Below are 16,825 nucleotides of genomic sequence, written 5' to 3'. Positions count from 1 at the left end.
ACTGTTGGCCTTTTTTTTAAAAAAAAAAAGTGATACTGATTTTTATATTATGTTCAAAAGAAAAATTTTGGCTGTAGAGATGGCTCAGTGGTTAAGAGCTCGGGCTACTCTTGCAGAAGACCTGGGTTTGATTCTCAGCATCTACATAGTGGTTTACAACCATCCATAATTCATTTCCAGGGAATCCAACACCTACTTCTGACTTCCATGGGTACAAGGCACACATGTTATGCACAGACATACAGGCAGACAAAATACCCATACATATGATTTTTAACAATTCACTTTTAAAAGATTCATTAATTTAATACTTTAAAGGCTGAATAATACTGGTAGGAAAACATTAATAGATATACTAATTTGATATATACCCATGAATGAATGGTAGTAGAAAGTCTTTGCTTTTTACTATGTTTCTGTAAGACTGTAAGTGAACATTGCAGTTCATAATGCAAAGCAGTTTTGGCTGAGCAGAGGTATTTAAATTCATGAGCTAACAATGCAAGGATGAAGATACTTCCGTGGCTTCCATAACTCTGAATCACTGCCAAGAACTTCCTTTCAAAGTAAGTAGTGTATGAGAGATGCCTCTGTTGGATTGCTGCGTAAACATGATGATTTAAGTTTAGCTTCCCAGTGTCCACATAGGAAGCTGGAGGGTGGTAGTGTGCACCTGCAGTCCCAGTGCTAGGAGACAAATATGAGAGGATCCTTGGGGTGTGCTAGCTAGCTAGCCTAGTCAGTCAGAGAGCAGCACATTCCGGTTGAGAGCTCATCTGAAGAAATAAGGTGCTGAGTGATAGAAGAATATGAAAGGAGAGGTGGCATGGGGTATGATATACATTATGTATATGTATGTTTGTCAATGAATACTAGTTGATAATTTTTAGAAAAGATGGATGAGTAATAGTATATATTCATGAGCTTCTCTTTATAGGGAACATGTATGTTAGGCAGTAACATGCTTCTTGGGCTTTCTTTCATTTGATCATTAATAAGAGTCCTATGAGTTGAAATACTGTATCTTTTTAGTGATTGAAGATATGGTAGATATATTATCTCTTTTGTTTGAGCTGTCATACTCATGGAACTCCATTGAGTCATAGAAAGAATGAGAATCCTCAAGCTAGATGAGTCAGACCAGTTGATTTTTCACACTCAGTGTATGCTTCAGTCCCTGCTCTGACATTTACAGTGGCATCAGGGATCAGATGCGTGGCCTCCTGCATGAGCCCTACCACTGGACCCCCAGGCGCTGAATGGAGAATTCATTTATATTCCTCAAACTGTTAGAGGCATCAGAAGGTTAGGATCTCATGTTGATCCTGTGGTAAATACAGTGAAGTGCTAGATTGTGGGAAGAGATTGTAGCTGGGTATAGGTAACCAGGTTTTTTTACTGATAGGTTTTGATATATTTTGAGATATCCTTGTTCACCATGGTCATACTTGGTAGACAGACACAAACTTACCCACAAAGCTGAGCCTGAGAACCTGGTGAGGAGACAAGGTTAGAAATGTTTGTTTGATATTTAACCTTGAATTTGTTGCTGATTCTTCTGATAACTCTAGGAATTACATCTGCCCTTTCTTATTCATCTTAAGTAGCATTGCCACTTAGAACAGAGTCGAAGGGATTCATTTCTGAGAACAATTTGAAGAAGCTAGGTGCCTATTATATCTGTCGATATTTTGAAGATCAAAATGCATTGCAAGATGATTTATTTTTATCTTTTTTCTTTTTTCCCCTTACACCAACTCTTCCAGATCCTCCCTACTTCCCTAACCACCCTACTTCATTTTCTCTCTCTCTCTCTCTCTCTCTCTCTCTCTCTCTCTCTCTCTCTCTCTCTCTCTCTCTCTCTCCTACCTGAATGAGAATAACAACAAAAGACCAATAAGACAACAAATACACAAACAAAACAAACTCTCCTCAACAAAATCGCCATGGAGTTTGTTTTGTGTTGGCCTGCCCTGGCGCTGGGCCTGTCCTTAAGTCTGATTAACATACCCAGTGAGTTCCATTGGAGAAAGTGATTCTCCCTTTGCTAGTGGGTGTCAATTCTAGATAGCCTCTTGGTTAGGGATGGAATCCTGTGTCCACTTCTTCCTCCTGGTCCTGTGACCATGCTGGCTTGACTGCAGGGTCTGTACAGACTGCCACAGTCTCTGCCAGTTCATATGTGTATCAGTCCTCTTGTGTTTGGAAGACTTGTCATGCAATACTTCTGGCTCTTACAGTCTTTCCTTCTCTTCCTCTTCCTCCTCCTCCTCCTCTTCTTCCTCTTCCTTATCCTCTTCCTCTTCTTCCTCTTCTTCATCCTCTTCCTTCTCCTTTTCTTCTTCTTCCTCCTCTTCCTCATCCTTTTCTTCTTCCTCTTCTTTCTTCTCCTCCTCTGTGTAGATCCCTGAGGCTTGGATTTAATGAAGACAGCACATAAACGACTGAGTGTTCCATTATTCTCCACACATCGTCTAGTTGCAGGTGCTTGTGTTAATTTTCATCTCTGATGTGAGCTGAGTGAGGCCCTGGTCAATGGGTACAGCAGCATGTCCTCATTAGGAGTCATTCTCTTGCCATGTAGCTTTACCAGAATAATAGCAATAGGTTTTCTCAGAGGCGTGTGACGGATCTAGTCTCAGGTTCTTAGCCACATTAACAATGTCAGGTACAGGTTCACTGGAATGGGCCTTAAATCCAGTCACAAAGAGCTTGGTTGCCCCATAATATCTGTGCCTCAATTACACCAGTTTATCCATTTGGTAAACCACTGTTGTAGGCTACAGGGTTTTTAGCTGGGCGTTATTTAAATTTTTTTACCTTTCTTCTCTATCAACAAAATTGAACCTATTCCTAGTACTGGAAGTGCTTAGTCTAGTTGGAGCATTGTCTCCCCCATTATATGATAACTCCATTTAAATTACGTTCACAGACACACGCACGCACGCACGCACGCACGCACGCACGTGCACTTCTACAACAGTGGGGCTCCTATGTTTTTTCAAAAGGCTCAGACTCTGAAGCACTTAAGTTCCTCATGGTAAACCCTAATCCATATACAAGTTTTTCTGAATTTAAGGCTTATCTGGTTCCTACTAAATAAGCTGTCATTGCTGCTGTCTGTAGTGTGCGTCTGACATTCAAGCAGTATAAATGGATAGTGTGCCCTGGGCTGTGGACCAATGGCTAGGGAACTTTTTTCTGTTTTCCTTTTCATTGCATGACAAGAGTAATGAATATTCCCCAAAAGAGTATTTGTGTTTGGTAGCATTAATTCATGGGAGACCTGGAGTGGAAGTCTTCCATTTTTTTTACTTTGTCCTTAGAAAGGTATTCAGCTATTTTAGGGTTGTTTGTAGAATACCCTCAGGCTGTAAGATTCTGTTCTTTCCAAACTGTAGGATTGGCAGAAAGGATGGAGATCCGTTTTTGTTGTTGTTTTGTTTTTGAATCTTTGTTAAAATTTAATGCTGTGGTCTACCTCCCTGGAGAAAAGACACCCCACTTGCCTGCCCAAACCCAAACTCTGGGCCCTGTGCTCCTCTAGACCCCCAACCAGCTGTTCTCCTGTTGTGCTGGGCTTTCTTAGTTTATTGTGATAAGCAAAAGTAAAACCAAACAGTTTTTATATGCAACTCTCATTAATTATAAATTTTTTTATCATTTTTTAAGAAATTTGTGAACTAGTATTGCCTATGTCTGTAGGTTTTTTTGTTGTTGTTGTTGTTGGGTTTGTTTTTTTGTTTGTTTGTTTTGTTTTTTTTGTTTGTTTGTTTTTTTGGTTTTTCGAGACAGGGTTTTTCTGTATAGCCCTGGCTGTCCTGGAAATCCACCTGCCTCTGCCTTCTAAGTGTTGGGACTAAAGGCGTGCGCCACCACTGCCCAGCAAAGGGTTTTGTTTGTTTTGTTTTGTTCTGTAGTTTGTTCTTATCTTCTGTGCAGTGGAAAATTTCTTCTGTTGCTCTGGCCTGCAGTTCAGGTAAAAGATGAACCACAGTGTGTTGGGTGATAGATTCCACTGTGATAACTTACTGGGTTAAAGCAAAGAGGGACAGAGGAAGAACCTGGGGACTTTTTTACATTGGTTGGGACATAGCCTGCCTTGTCCAATCCTTGAGCAGCAAGCACTAGAGAAGCAGGTGATGTAGAATGAGTAAATAAAAAGATTAAGATACCCAGCTTTGGGTCGTTATGCAGTGAGTAAGATAATAACTAAGAAACTCAACAAATGGTTGGAGAGATGACTCACCAGTTAAGAACACTCACCCGGAGTTCAAGTCCCAGCACCCATGTGTCAGGTGGTTCACAACTGCCTGTAATTCCAGCTTCAGGGCATCTGATGCTTTCTTCTGGTCTCCACAGGCACCACACAGAGACATAAATAAGATTAAAATTCTTTTTAAGAATAAGCCAGTTAATAGCTGTCATTACCTACTAGTGCTAGTACAGTCCATGATAACAAAAGCTAACTATGGGTAGCCACTGTTTACAAAGATGGCTTGGGAGAGTTTGCCTTAAGGAGCTCAGTCTTGAAACTAAGAATATGAGACTTAAAAGGGGAGAGGCTTGGCTTGTAGAGTTAAAAAGAAACCCCAGAGCTGGAGCACCGTATTGTGTCAACTGGGTATCTTAGGGTTTCCATTTGCTGTGAAGAGACACCACAACCATGGCAACTCTCTTAAAACATTTAGTTAGGGATAGCTTAGACTTCCAGAGGTTTAGTCCATTACTGTCATGGCAGGAAACATGCAGCACGCAAGCAGACGTGGTGCTAGAAAGGAGCTGAGAGTTCTACATCTTGATTCTCAGGCAGCAGGAGGAGACTGTGCCACATTGGGCACAGCTTGAGCATGAGACCTTGAAGCCTGCCCCACAGTGACACACTTCAACAAAGCCACTCCTTCTAATAGTGCCACTTCCTATGGCCAAGCATTCAGACACATGAGTCTATGGGGCCAATCCTATTGGAACCAGCACAGTGGGTTGATTGGAAGGGAGTTCAGAATAGACTTGGAAGTATTTCCTTATTTAGTGACTAAAACAAAGCTGAGAAAATACAGCATGGGCAGTTTGTTTACATATTTGATGACCAGAATTCTATAATATCCTATTACTTTTCAAGGTGGGGATGGGTCACTGTTCTAATTATTGGAGCTAGGAAAGGCTTAGGAACTACAGGGACCGGGCTTTTCCTACAGTGAAAGCAAATTAGAGATTCAGATAGGATTGGTAGGCGGACACCTCCTTGTGCTTTGTGGTTATTTTAAAGTAACGTTTCAAGCCAGCTATGTAGTTTTGTTCACGCTCTCGGACCTCCGTGGGGGTTTGCACAGAGAAACGTGATGCCATCCTTATTTTGTATGAACAAAAAGAAGCTCAGAGAAGTTAAGAGTTTGCTGGTGGGTGGTGACACTTGTAACTCCAGTCCTCTAAAAGCTGGGACTGGTTGGCCTGCCTAGACTACTGTTAATTTTCCAAACCTACTTTTAATGATGGTTCTTAAACACTTTAACCTCCCTTCTACCTCACTACCCACCAGAGGTAGTGGAAAAGAAAGGATACAGGAGAAGTGGACCTGTTTAGAAATGGTTCTTTGGAGCAAACTCCATCTGCCTTGTGAAGAAGTCAACAGTTCAGTTCACAGGTCAGCAGCAGCTCAGTCCACTCACAAAGACTTCAGGGATACACCAGCAGTCCAGCTCAGTAGGGTTGGGATAGCAAACATGAATCAGCAGTGGTGACACGGCCTAGTAGAGACAGACAGGCTTCAGCTGAATTGGCAGCAGGAGGAATTACGGCCAACAAGGACACCAGGAGTTCTCAGCCTGGTGCCTCTCTCAGTGAAGCAAAGAGCAGTGAAGATGTGGGACCAAGAAGTGTTGCAGCTAGCTCTACAAGTAAGGCTCTGTCACAGTCTGTGGAGTCCTATTTACTTCCTCCAAACATCACATGTCCTCCACGGGTCTTGCCTCATCATGTGTCTTGCCTCTGACCTAACAAAACTCTAGGAGAGTCTGTCTCAGCTGACAGCACTGTGCCAAATCAGCCAATGTCCTCAGAAGCAGCAAGAAGCAGCAGCACACCACCAGAAGGTTTTTTTTTGGTACATTTCTCTCTATGGAGCCATGACAGATGGAGCTCAACTATGCAATGTAAGGGGGACCAATACATGCATGTTGTTTGCAAAGAATCCTTCATCACGTGTCCTTTCACATGTTTGCTTTAGGAGAACATCCTTTCACCTGTGTCTACTTTATTGTAACGTTCCTTCACGAGTCTGCCTTAGCCTTTCACCTGTGTCCACTTCAGGAAAACACTCCTTCACGTGCTTGCCCAGCAAAACACCATCTGACACAACCGACTTTCCAAAGAATCCTTAAGGTCTGGTCCCACTTCAGACTACCTATGGAGACCTTGTCTCAATAAAAAAGATTAAATACAGACTTGTCTAGTACAGACTTGTCTAGAGTTTTGGGTGTAGCTTAGGCAATATTTTAGCCCAGATACGTCTGGCAGACAGTCTAAATTCAATTGAAGCTCCAAGGTCAAGGCTTTCGTTCTTAAGAACTAAAATGAGCGCTGCCCTCAGCTGTCAGACCAGTTGTGTAGAAGCAGAAAGCCAGTTGCTTCCCATCCCTGTAATAAGGGAACTTACCAGTTCCTGCAATGGAGGAAATAATTCTCTTAGCACTAAGTTCTTGGGGTGGAATTTAGTGTGCAGTTTCTTGTGTGCAAGATGGTGAACTTGTAATGAAGTACAGTCAATTACAGCTTTGCAAAAATCACACATACAAAAATCCGTCTATTAACCCATGAAAAGTACAACATCCTAACTCCTGGTACAGAAAAGGCATTTTGCTAAGGAGAGAATTTTCACAGTTCAAGAATATTGCTTTTTGGTCATCTGGCATCATATGTAAAACTCAGAATGATCGTTTATTGGTTTTTGTAAGGATCAGGTCCTTAACAGAGCTGACTCCATATTGTAATAGGAAAGAAAACAAGTCTGGACAAGTCCAGAAAACAAGCTTAAACATGTCTTAAAATATGATGATAACTAAAAGCCCACCTGCAATGAAGTCATAGCCCACAGATAACCAGACACATCTGGTTATCTGCCATGTACGTCAGAAGTAACCCTAATTCATGCATAAAAGGAGCCCTTGGCCAGAGCAGTTCATCACACTGGTAGCAATGGTTACCTAGCGTGATCCTCCGGTCAGGCCTCCTCTGCAGCCGAGAGACCAAGCACTCTGCAGCATGGATCATAAAAGCAGCAGCCGAGAGACTGAGCACTCTGTACCCGATCATCAAGGAGACAGCCGAGAGACCAAGCCTCTAACTTCATGGTCAAACACTCTCTGGACCTGAGCTGCTGGGAGCCGCAGAACACCCTTATTTTTGTGGTCAAGCACTCTTCGGACCTAAGCTGCTAGAAACTACAGTCATAAGGACTCAGGTCGTATAACTCATGAGTAATAATGTACTTACTGTTATGCTTATTTCTTCGGTAATTAGCAACTTACTATTTGTGTTTATTGTACTGACATTGATAGAGTCAATGCATAGGAAATATGGCAATACCTCGTTGTTACAATAGCTTTAGCATTGGTGATAATATATTGTTTGCTGAACATTATTAAAGAGCATTTAAATATCAAACCTCTGTCTCTGACGTACTCTCTCCCCTCTCAGGGAACTGACCATCTCACAGTTAATCCTGTATAAGATTCCTGAGTGGAGAGGACCTGTCTTCCCACGGGGACCCTAAAACCTTATCACAACCTGTTCACGACAGATAACAGACTGGGTGTGCAACAGCTTTAACTATAACTTTGACAGGATCTGGCCAATGGCTAGTTGAAGATCAAATTCTCTGTGGAGAGAAAGCTTGAAGAAGCTGTGTTTTGTTTTCTTGATGATATTCTTCAGTTGTTAGGTTTACAGGCACCAACAGTGCTGTTTAGTTGTTAAATGTATCCCGACTGCCTGTGTTCCCAGTGCACAGAGGCTTGTCTCAGTAGGGTGGATCACTGACGTATGCCTAGACATGGGGATAGCTGGAGCGAGTTGGGGAGATGCAAACCCAGCATATATTTCTTTTCCTTCTCTCCTAAAGACCCATTGATAGCAGCAATTTAGACATAAGGGATAAGTCCATACTGGTGGGAATAAACCAATGCTATACGATACAGCGTAGGTAAGATCATGTGGAGAAATACAGTAGAGAAAAGGTACAGCCCAGGAAGAGATGGGTAGGCTGCTTTCAGGGTTCCTGGGAGACAGAGCCCTTTCCAGGTAAAACCATCAGGAGCTAAGAAAAAGCTGTTGCTGGTCTGTGGGATATGTTCTAGCTGTGCTGCCTTGTCTGGCCACAGTGGGAGAGGATATACAAAGACTTGATGATGTGCCAGGGTGGGGGCTACCCAGGGAGAGCCTCAACCCTCTCAGGGAGGATTGGGGGGGGGGGCAGGAGGGGTGGGCAGTGAGAGGGATGTAAAGTGACTAAATAAAAATGAGAGAGAGAAAGAGAGAGAGAGAGAGAGAGAGAGAGAGAGAGAGAAAAGAAGAGAGAGAAAAAGAAAGAAGAAAAGCAGGAGAAGGGAGGTGGCCTGTGGCCCATTTCGTTCCTTCTGTTTGTTTGAAGTAACTTTTGATAACATTTGTTTTCAATGCTTTTTATATACAATGAATTCCTGATCTTGTTTGGTCCCATGTAAGTATTTGTATACTTATATGTGTATAAGTATTTGGCATACTAGAAAGGTAGAACAGAGAGGAAGGTGACTATGGACTTTTATAACTAACTCAGAGGAAGGAGGAAGATGGCAGAATGAAGGATTGGAAACACCCTGTACTAAGACGATACCAAAGTAACATGCTCTCTTCAGCAGTTGCAGTGGTTTTAAATAAAGTTATTGTGCCTCCACACGCCCACCACATCCAGTACGCTCTGAAGGAAAGCTGCGCTGCCAGCAGTTCTGGCTGCTTATAATAAGCTGGTGCTGAGGAATGAGGCATTTTGCATACATAAATCTCTGTTGCTTCAAGTGAAACTATACCAGTTGTTTATCTTAATCAATTATTTTGGGGGTTGAAGTGATTTGAGGAAAAATATTTGAGGGAAAAAATGTTATTTTAGTATTTGAGGGAAAAATGCATGAACAAGACCACATAGAACAAATGGAATAGCTTCCCCCCACTCCATCCCCAATACACATACACACAAGCTTTTTTAAAAATTGGTATGTTCACATTTGACTTCCTGCACTGGCCTAGAACAGAAGAGAGAAATCTGATGTTTAGCCCAATGAAAAAGACACATACTTTTCTCATGCGTCAGAGAACTTAGATCTCCGGACAGCCAGGTGTGTGCAGAGGGACACTTGATCATGGGTGGTGAGTGCCAACCCAAATGTCATATTATCAAGACAAAGATTTGGGGAGGAATATTTGGCTGCAGAAGATGAGTGGTGCTCCTTGAGTCTGGGGTCTTATTCCTCCACATGTTGGTCTTTATAGTTGAAGGAGAAGAAAAGGTGCTCAGAGAAGCCTTGGGTATAACCCGCGTAGGGCCGGGCGGTTGGACCTGCAGCACAGCATCTGTCTAGCTTGAATGAGGTCCTTGGTTAAATTAAAAGACAAACAAAAACTCTGTAGGTGGTGGGTTTTGTGTTAAGGTCCAAACTGGATTCTGGCCAGTCAAGCCTGTGTTCTGTTCTTCCTCTGTGGGTGGGAGGAGCAGAGGAGCTCAGGGCAGCTCTTCTTATTGCATCATAGTTCATGAAACAAAACCCTTTGAAAAAATACAAAACTGAGTATGTCAGGATCTTACACCGTTTCTCTGTGCCTGAGGACCCTGCAGATGTAATCAGGACTGGGCTGTCAAGAACGCAAGCTCACATTTTCTCAGAGTAGGAAGATAGAAAAAGATTTTATTATCACAAAACTGAAGGTCATGTAGTTCACATAGTCACAAGATTCAGGCATACGAACACAAATATTAATCATTAGCATACTAACGCATACACTCAAAAGAAATGTTCTATAATAGGATTCGAGTGTCAGCCTTTTGAGATAAAATGTATGATAGCACTACAAGCCACATCTATAAAGCTGAGTTTTACACAGCCATAACTTCAGACTGTCACCATGTAAAAATGCTTGTGGCATAATATGGAAAAATCTGAACACATATTGCCTGTGCCCTGTGATTTCACTAAAATATATACAAGCAAGATGAAAGTTCATAAAACCAGTTATATGAACTGTAGTATAGCCATCAAAATGTAGGTAATTTTCCTGTTCTACATTTTACATTCTCAGTAATGTTATGTAGAATTTGTGGTTGAAAATAAGTTAACCAGTCTTTCAGGAGTGAAGTCTGAATTTTGAAGTCTCATAAAGGTTTCTTGGTCAGTGTCCAGAAACCTGTGTGCAGAGTCTGAGAGTCCTGCTGTTTGCTTTCTGCTGGGCGCTGGACCATGTAAGCCGAGCCAATGGCAGTCCCGTTAGTCCATCTCAAACCCTCTGTACTGATGCGCCTTGCCTGCTCACTCTGTCTAGTTGTCCCAGGCGGGAGACTGAGCTCTGTGTGTGTCCATGTAGTTGAGCATCTTGTCTGCAGTATTACATCTGTCCGTGTCTCCTTCCATCTCCCCTTGTAGGAAGTGCATTTTCGACTGAGCATGGCAAGCTTCAACTGCAGAAGGAATCCCTGAGTGAGCTGAGGAAGGAGTGTACTGCCAAAAGGTAAAAGCAGCTGAGAAGAGCTTCTCTGAGCCTTAAGTTTATGGGAACGATGGGAAAGCAGCATTTTAAAAGGCTGCAGCTAATTTATACACTGTGTATCTCAGCACCCCATTCACCTACTCAGCAGATAATTTGTAAGGACCCACTGTGTGTTTGCACCATGAAAGAATCTAGAAACAGGAGCACTCTTCCTCATCACCCAGGCCACATATGGGGCCGGTATTTCCATCCTCTCCTCTCCTTACCTTTTCCATGCCCCCTCCAGCTAGTTGGCTCGCTTTCTTAAGACTTCTGCTTCTTGATATCACATTTGATGACCTCCGAAATACTTAGAGCATGGCTCTGAGCACACTTTCTCCAGCTTTCCAGCTGAATCCCAGTGCTGCTATCAGGGAGTTCCTCTTAAAATACCATTTTCTTTTACCATATTTTTTTCTTCTTAATATGGTGATTCTTTGCTTAATTTTCAGATACCCTTCAACAAACTAGCATTATACAACTATAGTGTATTTTAGATTTTCCCTCAACACTAGATGACAATAGCTTTTCTCTCCTCGAACGTTAATTCCTCGTCACCTCTGTTCCTCCCCTTACCTCATTCCCTTCTGTGGCAAGCTCTGTCATTCCTCATTTTCCTTTGAGGACTCAAGAATCCTAGACCTAGGACAAAGCAGAGAACATCTGCTCTTATTCTCCAGTTTGCAGGTAGGAAAACCAAGCTCCACAGAGTCTCTGTCCAGCTCACCGGCAGAGCCGCCAAGAGTCCAGTGCTCCTCAAGCAGGAGGAGTAAATCTGTGTTCTTCATCACGTCGACTTGACAACACTTTCGACTCTAGATTTTCTCATAAGCAGACCTATATGTCCTATGATTTAATTCACTTCTTACCCTGCTGGATACCTCCTGACAGTTCCTGCAGACTGACACCTGTGTTTCCTACCAGCCAGCTATGATTCCCATTAAGTTCCTCCTTCAGCTCAACTAGTTGTCGATTTACTCAAGGGCCTCACAGACTTGAGGAAACACTGATATTACTGGCTATGGTGAGGATTGTCAAGGATACAGATAAACTGCCAGATGGAGGTGGCTCTGTGCCCACTGCAGGCTTGCCATCATCTAGGTGCCTTCACAATATGACACTCATCAGGCCTTGTCCTCTAGAAATGATACATGGAGATTGCTCTCCAGCCCCTTCTAAGCCTTTCATGGAAGGAGGTGTGGGTAGAGCTGAAAACTAATTCTCTTCTCCTTAGGCATGATAGTGACCGGCTCTGTCCCTGGAATGTCTGCTGCAACTCACTTCATTACCCTAATTACGTAGGCATTATCAAGAATAACAAAAAAATAACCCCATTATTCAGAAAATTCCAAAGGTGTTAGATGCTGTGGTTAGAGACTGAAGCAGTCTAGCACGTCTGCTGGTGAAACGGAGCCCTTTGCAGCAGTGCAAGGCTGCCCCTTCTGCTCTGCCTGTAGTTTCTTTTAAATGCCTTCTGTTTTTAAGCTGGTAAGACAGGCAGGAAGCATACTCTGTGATGTTTTATGCTGGCCACATTTTTAGTTGCTCAGGAGATGAGCTCTCATCTGACCCGACACCTTGGGATTTTGCTCAACTGTTCATCTTATTTTGTTATTTTTCTGATATCACAGGACACTGTTTCTTGAGACAGTTATAACGGGTAGCTGTGAAAGGATACTTTTACTTTTCTTTCTCCCCACACCCGTCCCTTTTTAAAGGAAATGCCATATAAATCAAATCCTGAAATCCAATCAGCTTCCCTGAGTCACTGGTTATTAAGTGTTTAGTGGGTACAGTGATGGCTCACTGTGGTTGGTGGAATAATTGAGCGAACACTTGCAGTGCTCCTGGTATGTAGTAATAGGCACTGCTGGCATGGGTATTTGGTTACTATATTCTTTATAGTATATTCTTTATAGCTCTTAGCACAGTGCTGGGCATACAGTAGCCCACAGTGTAAAGTTAACATAATTGGCAATGTTGGAAACAGGTCAGGATTCAAGATGGCTATCACTCTTGCCTCCACTTCTGAAATTCTCTAGCCTATTACAGACCATTTAATCGTCTGTGGTTTAATTAGGTAGAGATAAATGTTAGAAAGCATGAAGCGTAATTTTTTACTTTTGAATATACTTTTGGTTTTTTCTCCTTAGAGAGCTCTTTCTGAAGACCAACGCGCAGCTGACAATCCGTTGCAGGCAGTTGCTCTCGGAGCTTCCCTACATTTACCCTATTGATTTGGTAAGTCTCAAATTCCTGGAGGGATGGAGAGATGATTCCTCTTGAAATTTCCTTTCAGTGAGAAAATCATCACTCTGCATGCTCTCTCATAATTCAGGAGAACTTTAAGAGCTAGTATCCATTTCAAGAGTATATCAAGTCTCCAGTGGGCAGAGCTGGGAAGAGAGATCCACCCTGAAAGTGCTCCCCATTCAAGCACAAAGACCCAAGTTCCATCCCTTGGACCCAAGTAAAAAGCTGGGCATGATGGCTGGCTCTTGTCCCGGTGCTGGGGAGGTGGAGGCAGGAGGATTCCTGAGACTCAATGGCTAGTACACCCAATTATCCAGTCTCAGGTCTTATTGAGAGACCCTGTCTCAAAAACAAGGTAGACAAGCCGTATTGGGGAATGCCTCCCAGAGCTGCAAAGTTCACCTCTGGTTGCGATCTCTCTCTCTCTCTCTCTCTCTCTCTCTCTCTCTCTCTCTCTCTCTCTCTCTCTCTCACACACACACACACACACACACACACACACACACACACACACACATTTAGTTGGTCTCAAGTCCCATAGTTTCACTGTCTTATATATCAGCTTGATGGTATGAATTCATATCATCAGAAACAATGCCAAATTATTCCTGGTTCCTTCAGAATCTTTTTATTCAACCAGTTATCCACCATTTCTGATGTTTCTTCTGATGTATATATGCTGCTTTAAAATATAATTGCTCAGTGACCTATGGGCATTTGTTCATTAAGTTATTCCTGAGGCAACTGTCAGGACATTAAATTTTTAATGCAGTTTCTTAATATAAAAGGTGATAGTGAAGTAAATCTGAGTGTATTATTAGTTAGAAAATCGAGTCCTAAATTTGGTAGCTTCTTGTTAATGGTTATCAATTTAGTAAACTGATTTTCAGAGAAAAAGCCAATAGAATTTGAATTTGCTCCTAGAATCTTATTAAACTGTTTATGGAGTGAATATGGGTTAGCCAGAATGTTTTCTTTTTTTCTTTTTTTCTTTTTTCTTTTTGGTTTTTCGAGACAAGGTTTCTCTGTATAGCCTTGGCTGTCCTAGAACTCAATCTGTAGACCAGGCTGGCCTCGAACTCAGAAATCCGCCTGCCTCTGCCTCCCAAGTGCTGGGATTAAAGGCGTGCGCCACCACTGCCTGGCCAGAATATTTTCTTTTTCTTGTTTTAGAAAACAGATATCATGTAGCTCCAGCTTCTTCAAACACATGATGCAGTTAGGAATGAATTTGAACTCCTAGTCCTGCCGCCATGCCCACCAAGTGCTAGGATTATAGATTATAGATATGTCTGACAAGAGGATGTTTTATGTTGTTACTTTCATATGCCCTTTTCTTTGAATGATGCACATGTAATTTTACTATCAAAATGTCAAGCATAACAAAGTCCAGGAAAGTAATGTGCCAGTCACCATACAGCCTGGGCAGTCTTCTACATTGACCTGCTGGAGTCTGGATTTGTCTTAGTGGCTTTGCTTTTTAAGTACAATGAATTAATTTCATTCTTTGGTTAAATTCACAGAATGAGCATAAGGATTATTTTGTATGTGGTGTCAAGTTGCCTAATTCCGAAGATTTCCAAGGTATTTTCTTTCTTTCTTTCTTTCTTTCTTTTTTTTAATTATAAAGATTTGGTATATATAATATGTATGGGAATAGAGTTATCGTGATAATGGATACCCAGTACTTTGTCCAAAGGGGATTTTAGAATTTCTGTGCATTCCCAGTTAGAAGTACACAGAATCTGCTTCCCTGGTAGTAAATGTAACAAAACATTTAGCCTAATCTTGGAATGAATACTTACTGAGCCTTGTATTTGAAATTTAAAATAATAACAATAATAATAATGGGCTTCAGACAGCAGACTGGTAATTCCCGGTCTTTGTTCTTGGTTTTTATGAAAATTTGTGTAGAGCTAGGAGCAGGGTTAGAGCAGGGGTTGTCTGTTGTTGAGTCATGTTACCAACCTGAAAAGTATTTGAGATTTAATCTTGAGTGTTTCCATTTAGCATAGCTTTAATTTGTTGACTTCTCACTTTTTTTAACATTAAAGAGATTACATATTTCAGATTTAAAATAATTCCTGTATTTTAAAATCTTTTCTAGTTTCTGAATACCAAAGACAAGAGTATATATTTTAATGTATGTGTCAGAGGTCTGCACTCAAGGCCTCGTGTTTGTACACCAGGCACTTTACCCTTTGAGCTTTATCCCCGTCCAGGAGACTATTTTCGTTATTAATAAATTGCCTTACTTTCCCCTGTAGCCTAAATGCTGCTTGCATGTCTTCAATATGTCTTGTAGAGTATTTGCAAAGCCAGCTGTGTACCACAGAACTTCAGAGGAGGGTGTCATTAGTATCCATCAGGACATGCTTCCATTTTCCTTTGAAGAACATTGCCGTTTGTGGTCAGAAACACTCAGGTGGAGTTTATCTAATTACTCCATCTGCCTGCAAAACACACAGATAGCTGGGATATGGTATAAGGAGAATGATAGTCAAGAGACTATCTCGATTCAGGTCTGTAGGCTATGTCATGTTTGCGTTATTTTCCAGTCAGACTTCTGTAATTGCTGTGAGAACTGGGACACACTAGTGTCTATAAAAGCTTGAGGTTTTGATTCATCTTTAATGCTTATTAAGCCAAAGGAAGCTTGGGAAGTGGCATTAGCAGCAGGGCAGGGCAGGGCAGGGTGGAGTGGGGCTGCTTCCCATTGTACATGGAGCCTTCACACCTCTTTCAGTCAAGGGGTACACTTTGGTGTTCATTTATGCAAATTTGTGGTATCCTAGAGCCCATGGTGCATTACTTTCTTCGCTCACTCATTAAAAACTGCATTTACTGGGACTAGAGATGCCTCAGCAGCCAGAAGCACTGGCTGCTCTTCCAGAAGACATGGGTGTGATTCCGATCACCCGCATGATACTCACAACCACCTGTAACTCTAGTTCGAGGTGTTACAGCACCTCCACAGGCATTAGGCACAGACATGATGCACAGAAGTATACAGGTAAAATACCCATACACATAAATTAAAATGATAATTAAAATTGTATTTACTAATTGCTCTTGAGAACAGTTCCTGCACTTTGGAGGACTTGAGGGTAAGCTGACCCTGAGGGCATGAGCTCGGGAGAGCTGGCCCTACCACTTGTCTCCCATGCAGTAGTGTGGACAAGGAAGAGAGAAATACCCTTCTCCCCGCCTGCCTCTCCCCACCTACAGCAGGTGGGAGACCTGACCCTGAGATCATGAGAACAGGAGAACTGGCCCTCCCTATCACCAGTTATAGCACTTGGGAGAGTGGGCCCTGCATCTCACCTGAGCAGCACAAATAAAGCTGACCCTAGTGGCTGGGGCACAGGTGAGCCAACCCTGAGGGCATGACCGTGGGAGAGCTGTACCTACCACATGCCCTACCGTGACATGTGCAAGGGAGAGATGCCCCCTTACCCCTTGCCACCTATGACAGGCAGGAGAGCTGGCCCTGCCCCTCGCCTGCTGCAGAACTTGGGAGAGCAGGCCTTGCACTTCTGGGCAGCACAGTAGAGTTGACCCCAATGGTGGGGATGCTGGTAAACCAGCTTCAAGGGTTTGGGCGTGAGATGCTGGCCCTGCAACTTGTCTCACCCTTTGTCACCTATGGCAGGTGCTAGAGCTGGCCCTGGGGTCATGAGAACAGGAAAGCTGGTTCTGTGTCTCACCTGCTGCAACACAGTAGAGCTGGCCCTGAATGTGGGGGTTGAAGGCTAGCCAACCCAAGGGTGTGAGTGTGGGAGAGCCGGCCCTGCCTCTTGTC

At 42.6% G+C, this 16,825-nt stretch overlaps 1 protein-coding gene across 5 annotated transcripts in view; it reads left to right on the top strand.

Annotated features, from left to right (window-relative positions):
• Positions 1-16,825, top strand: part of Uvrag (UV radiation resistance associated) — a 251,710-nt gene that overhangs the window by 134,162 nt on the left and 100,723 nt on the right. For all 5 annotated transcript variants that reach the window (XM_076938617.1, XM_076938594.1, XM_076938584.1 and 2 more), the window contains 3 exons: positions 10,668-10,752; positions 12,924-13,011; positions 14,547-14,607. In XM_076938617.1, the coding sequence (XP_076794732.1) occupies positions 10,668-10,752; positions 12,924-13,011; positions 14,547-14,607 (234 nt within the window). The remainder of the gene's footprint in view (positions 1-10,667; positions 10,753-12,923; positions 13,012-14,546; positions 14,608-16,825) is intronic.

Source organism: Arvicanthis niloticus, chromosome 1 (assembly GCF_011762505.2).
Source record: "Arvicanthis niloticus isolate mArvNil1 chromosome 1, mArvNil1.pat.X, whole genome shotgun sequence".
Classification (NCBI taxonomy): Eukaryota; Metazoa; Chordata; class Mammalia; order Rodentia; family Muridae; genus Arvicanthis; species Arvicanthis niloticus.
The sequence above is the reverse complement of the archived record's forward strand: the minus strand, read 5'-3'. Positions and strand labels throughout refer to the sequence as shown.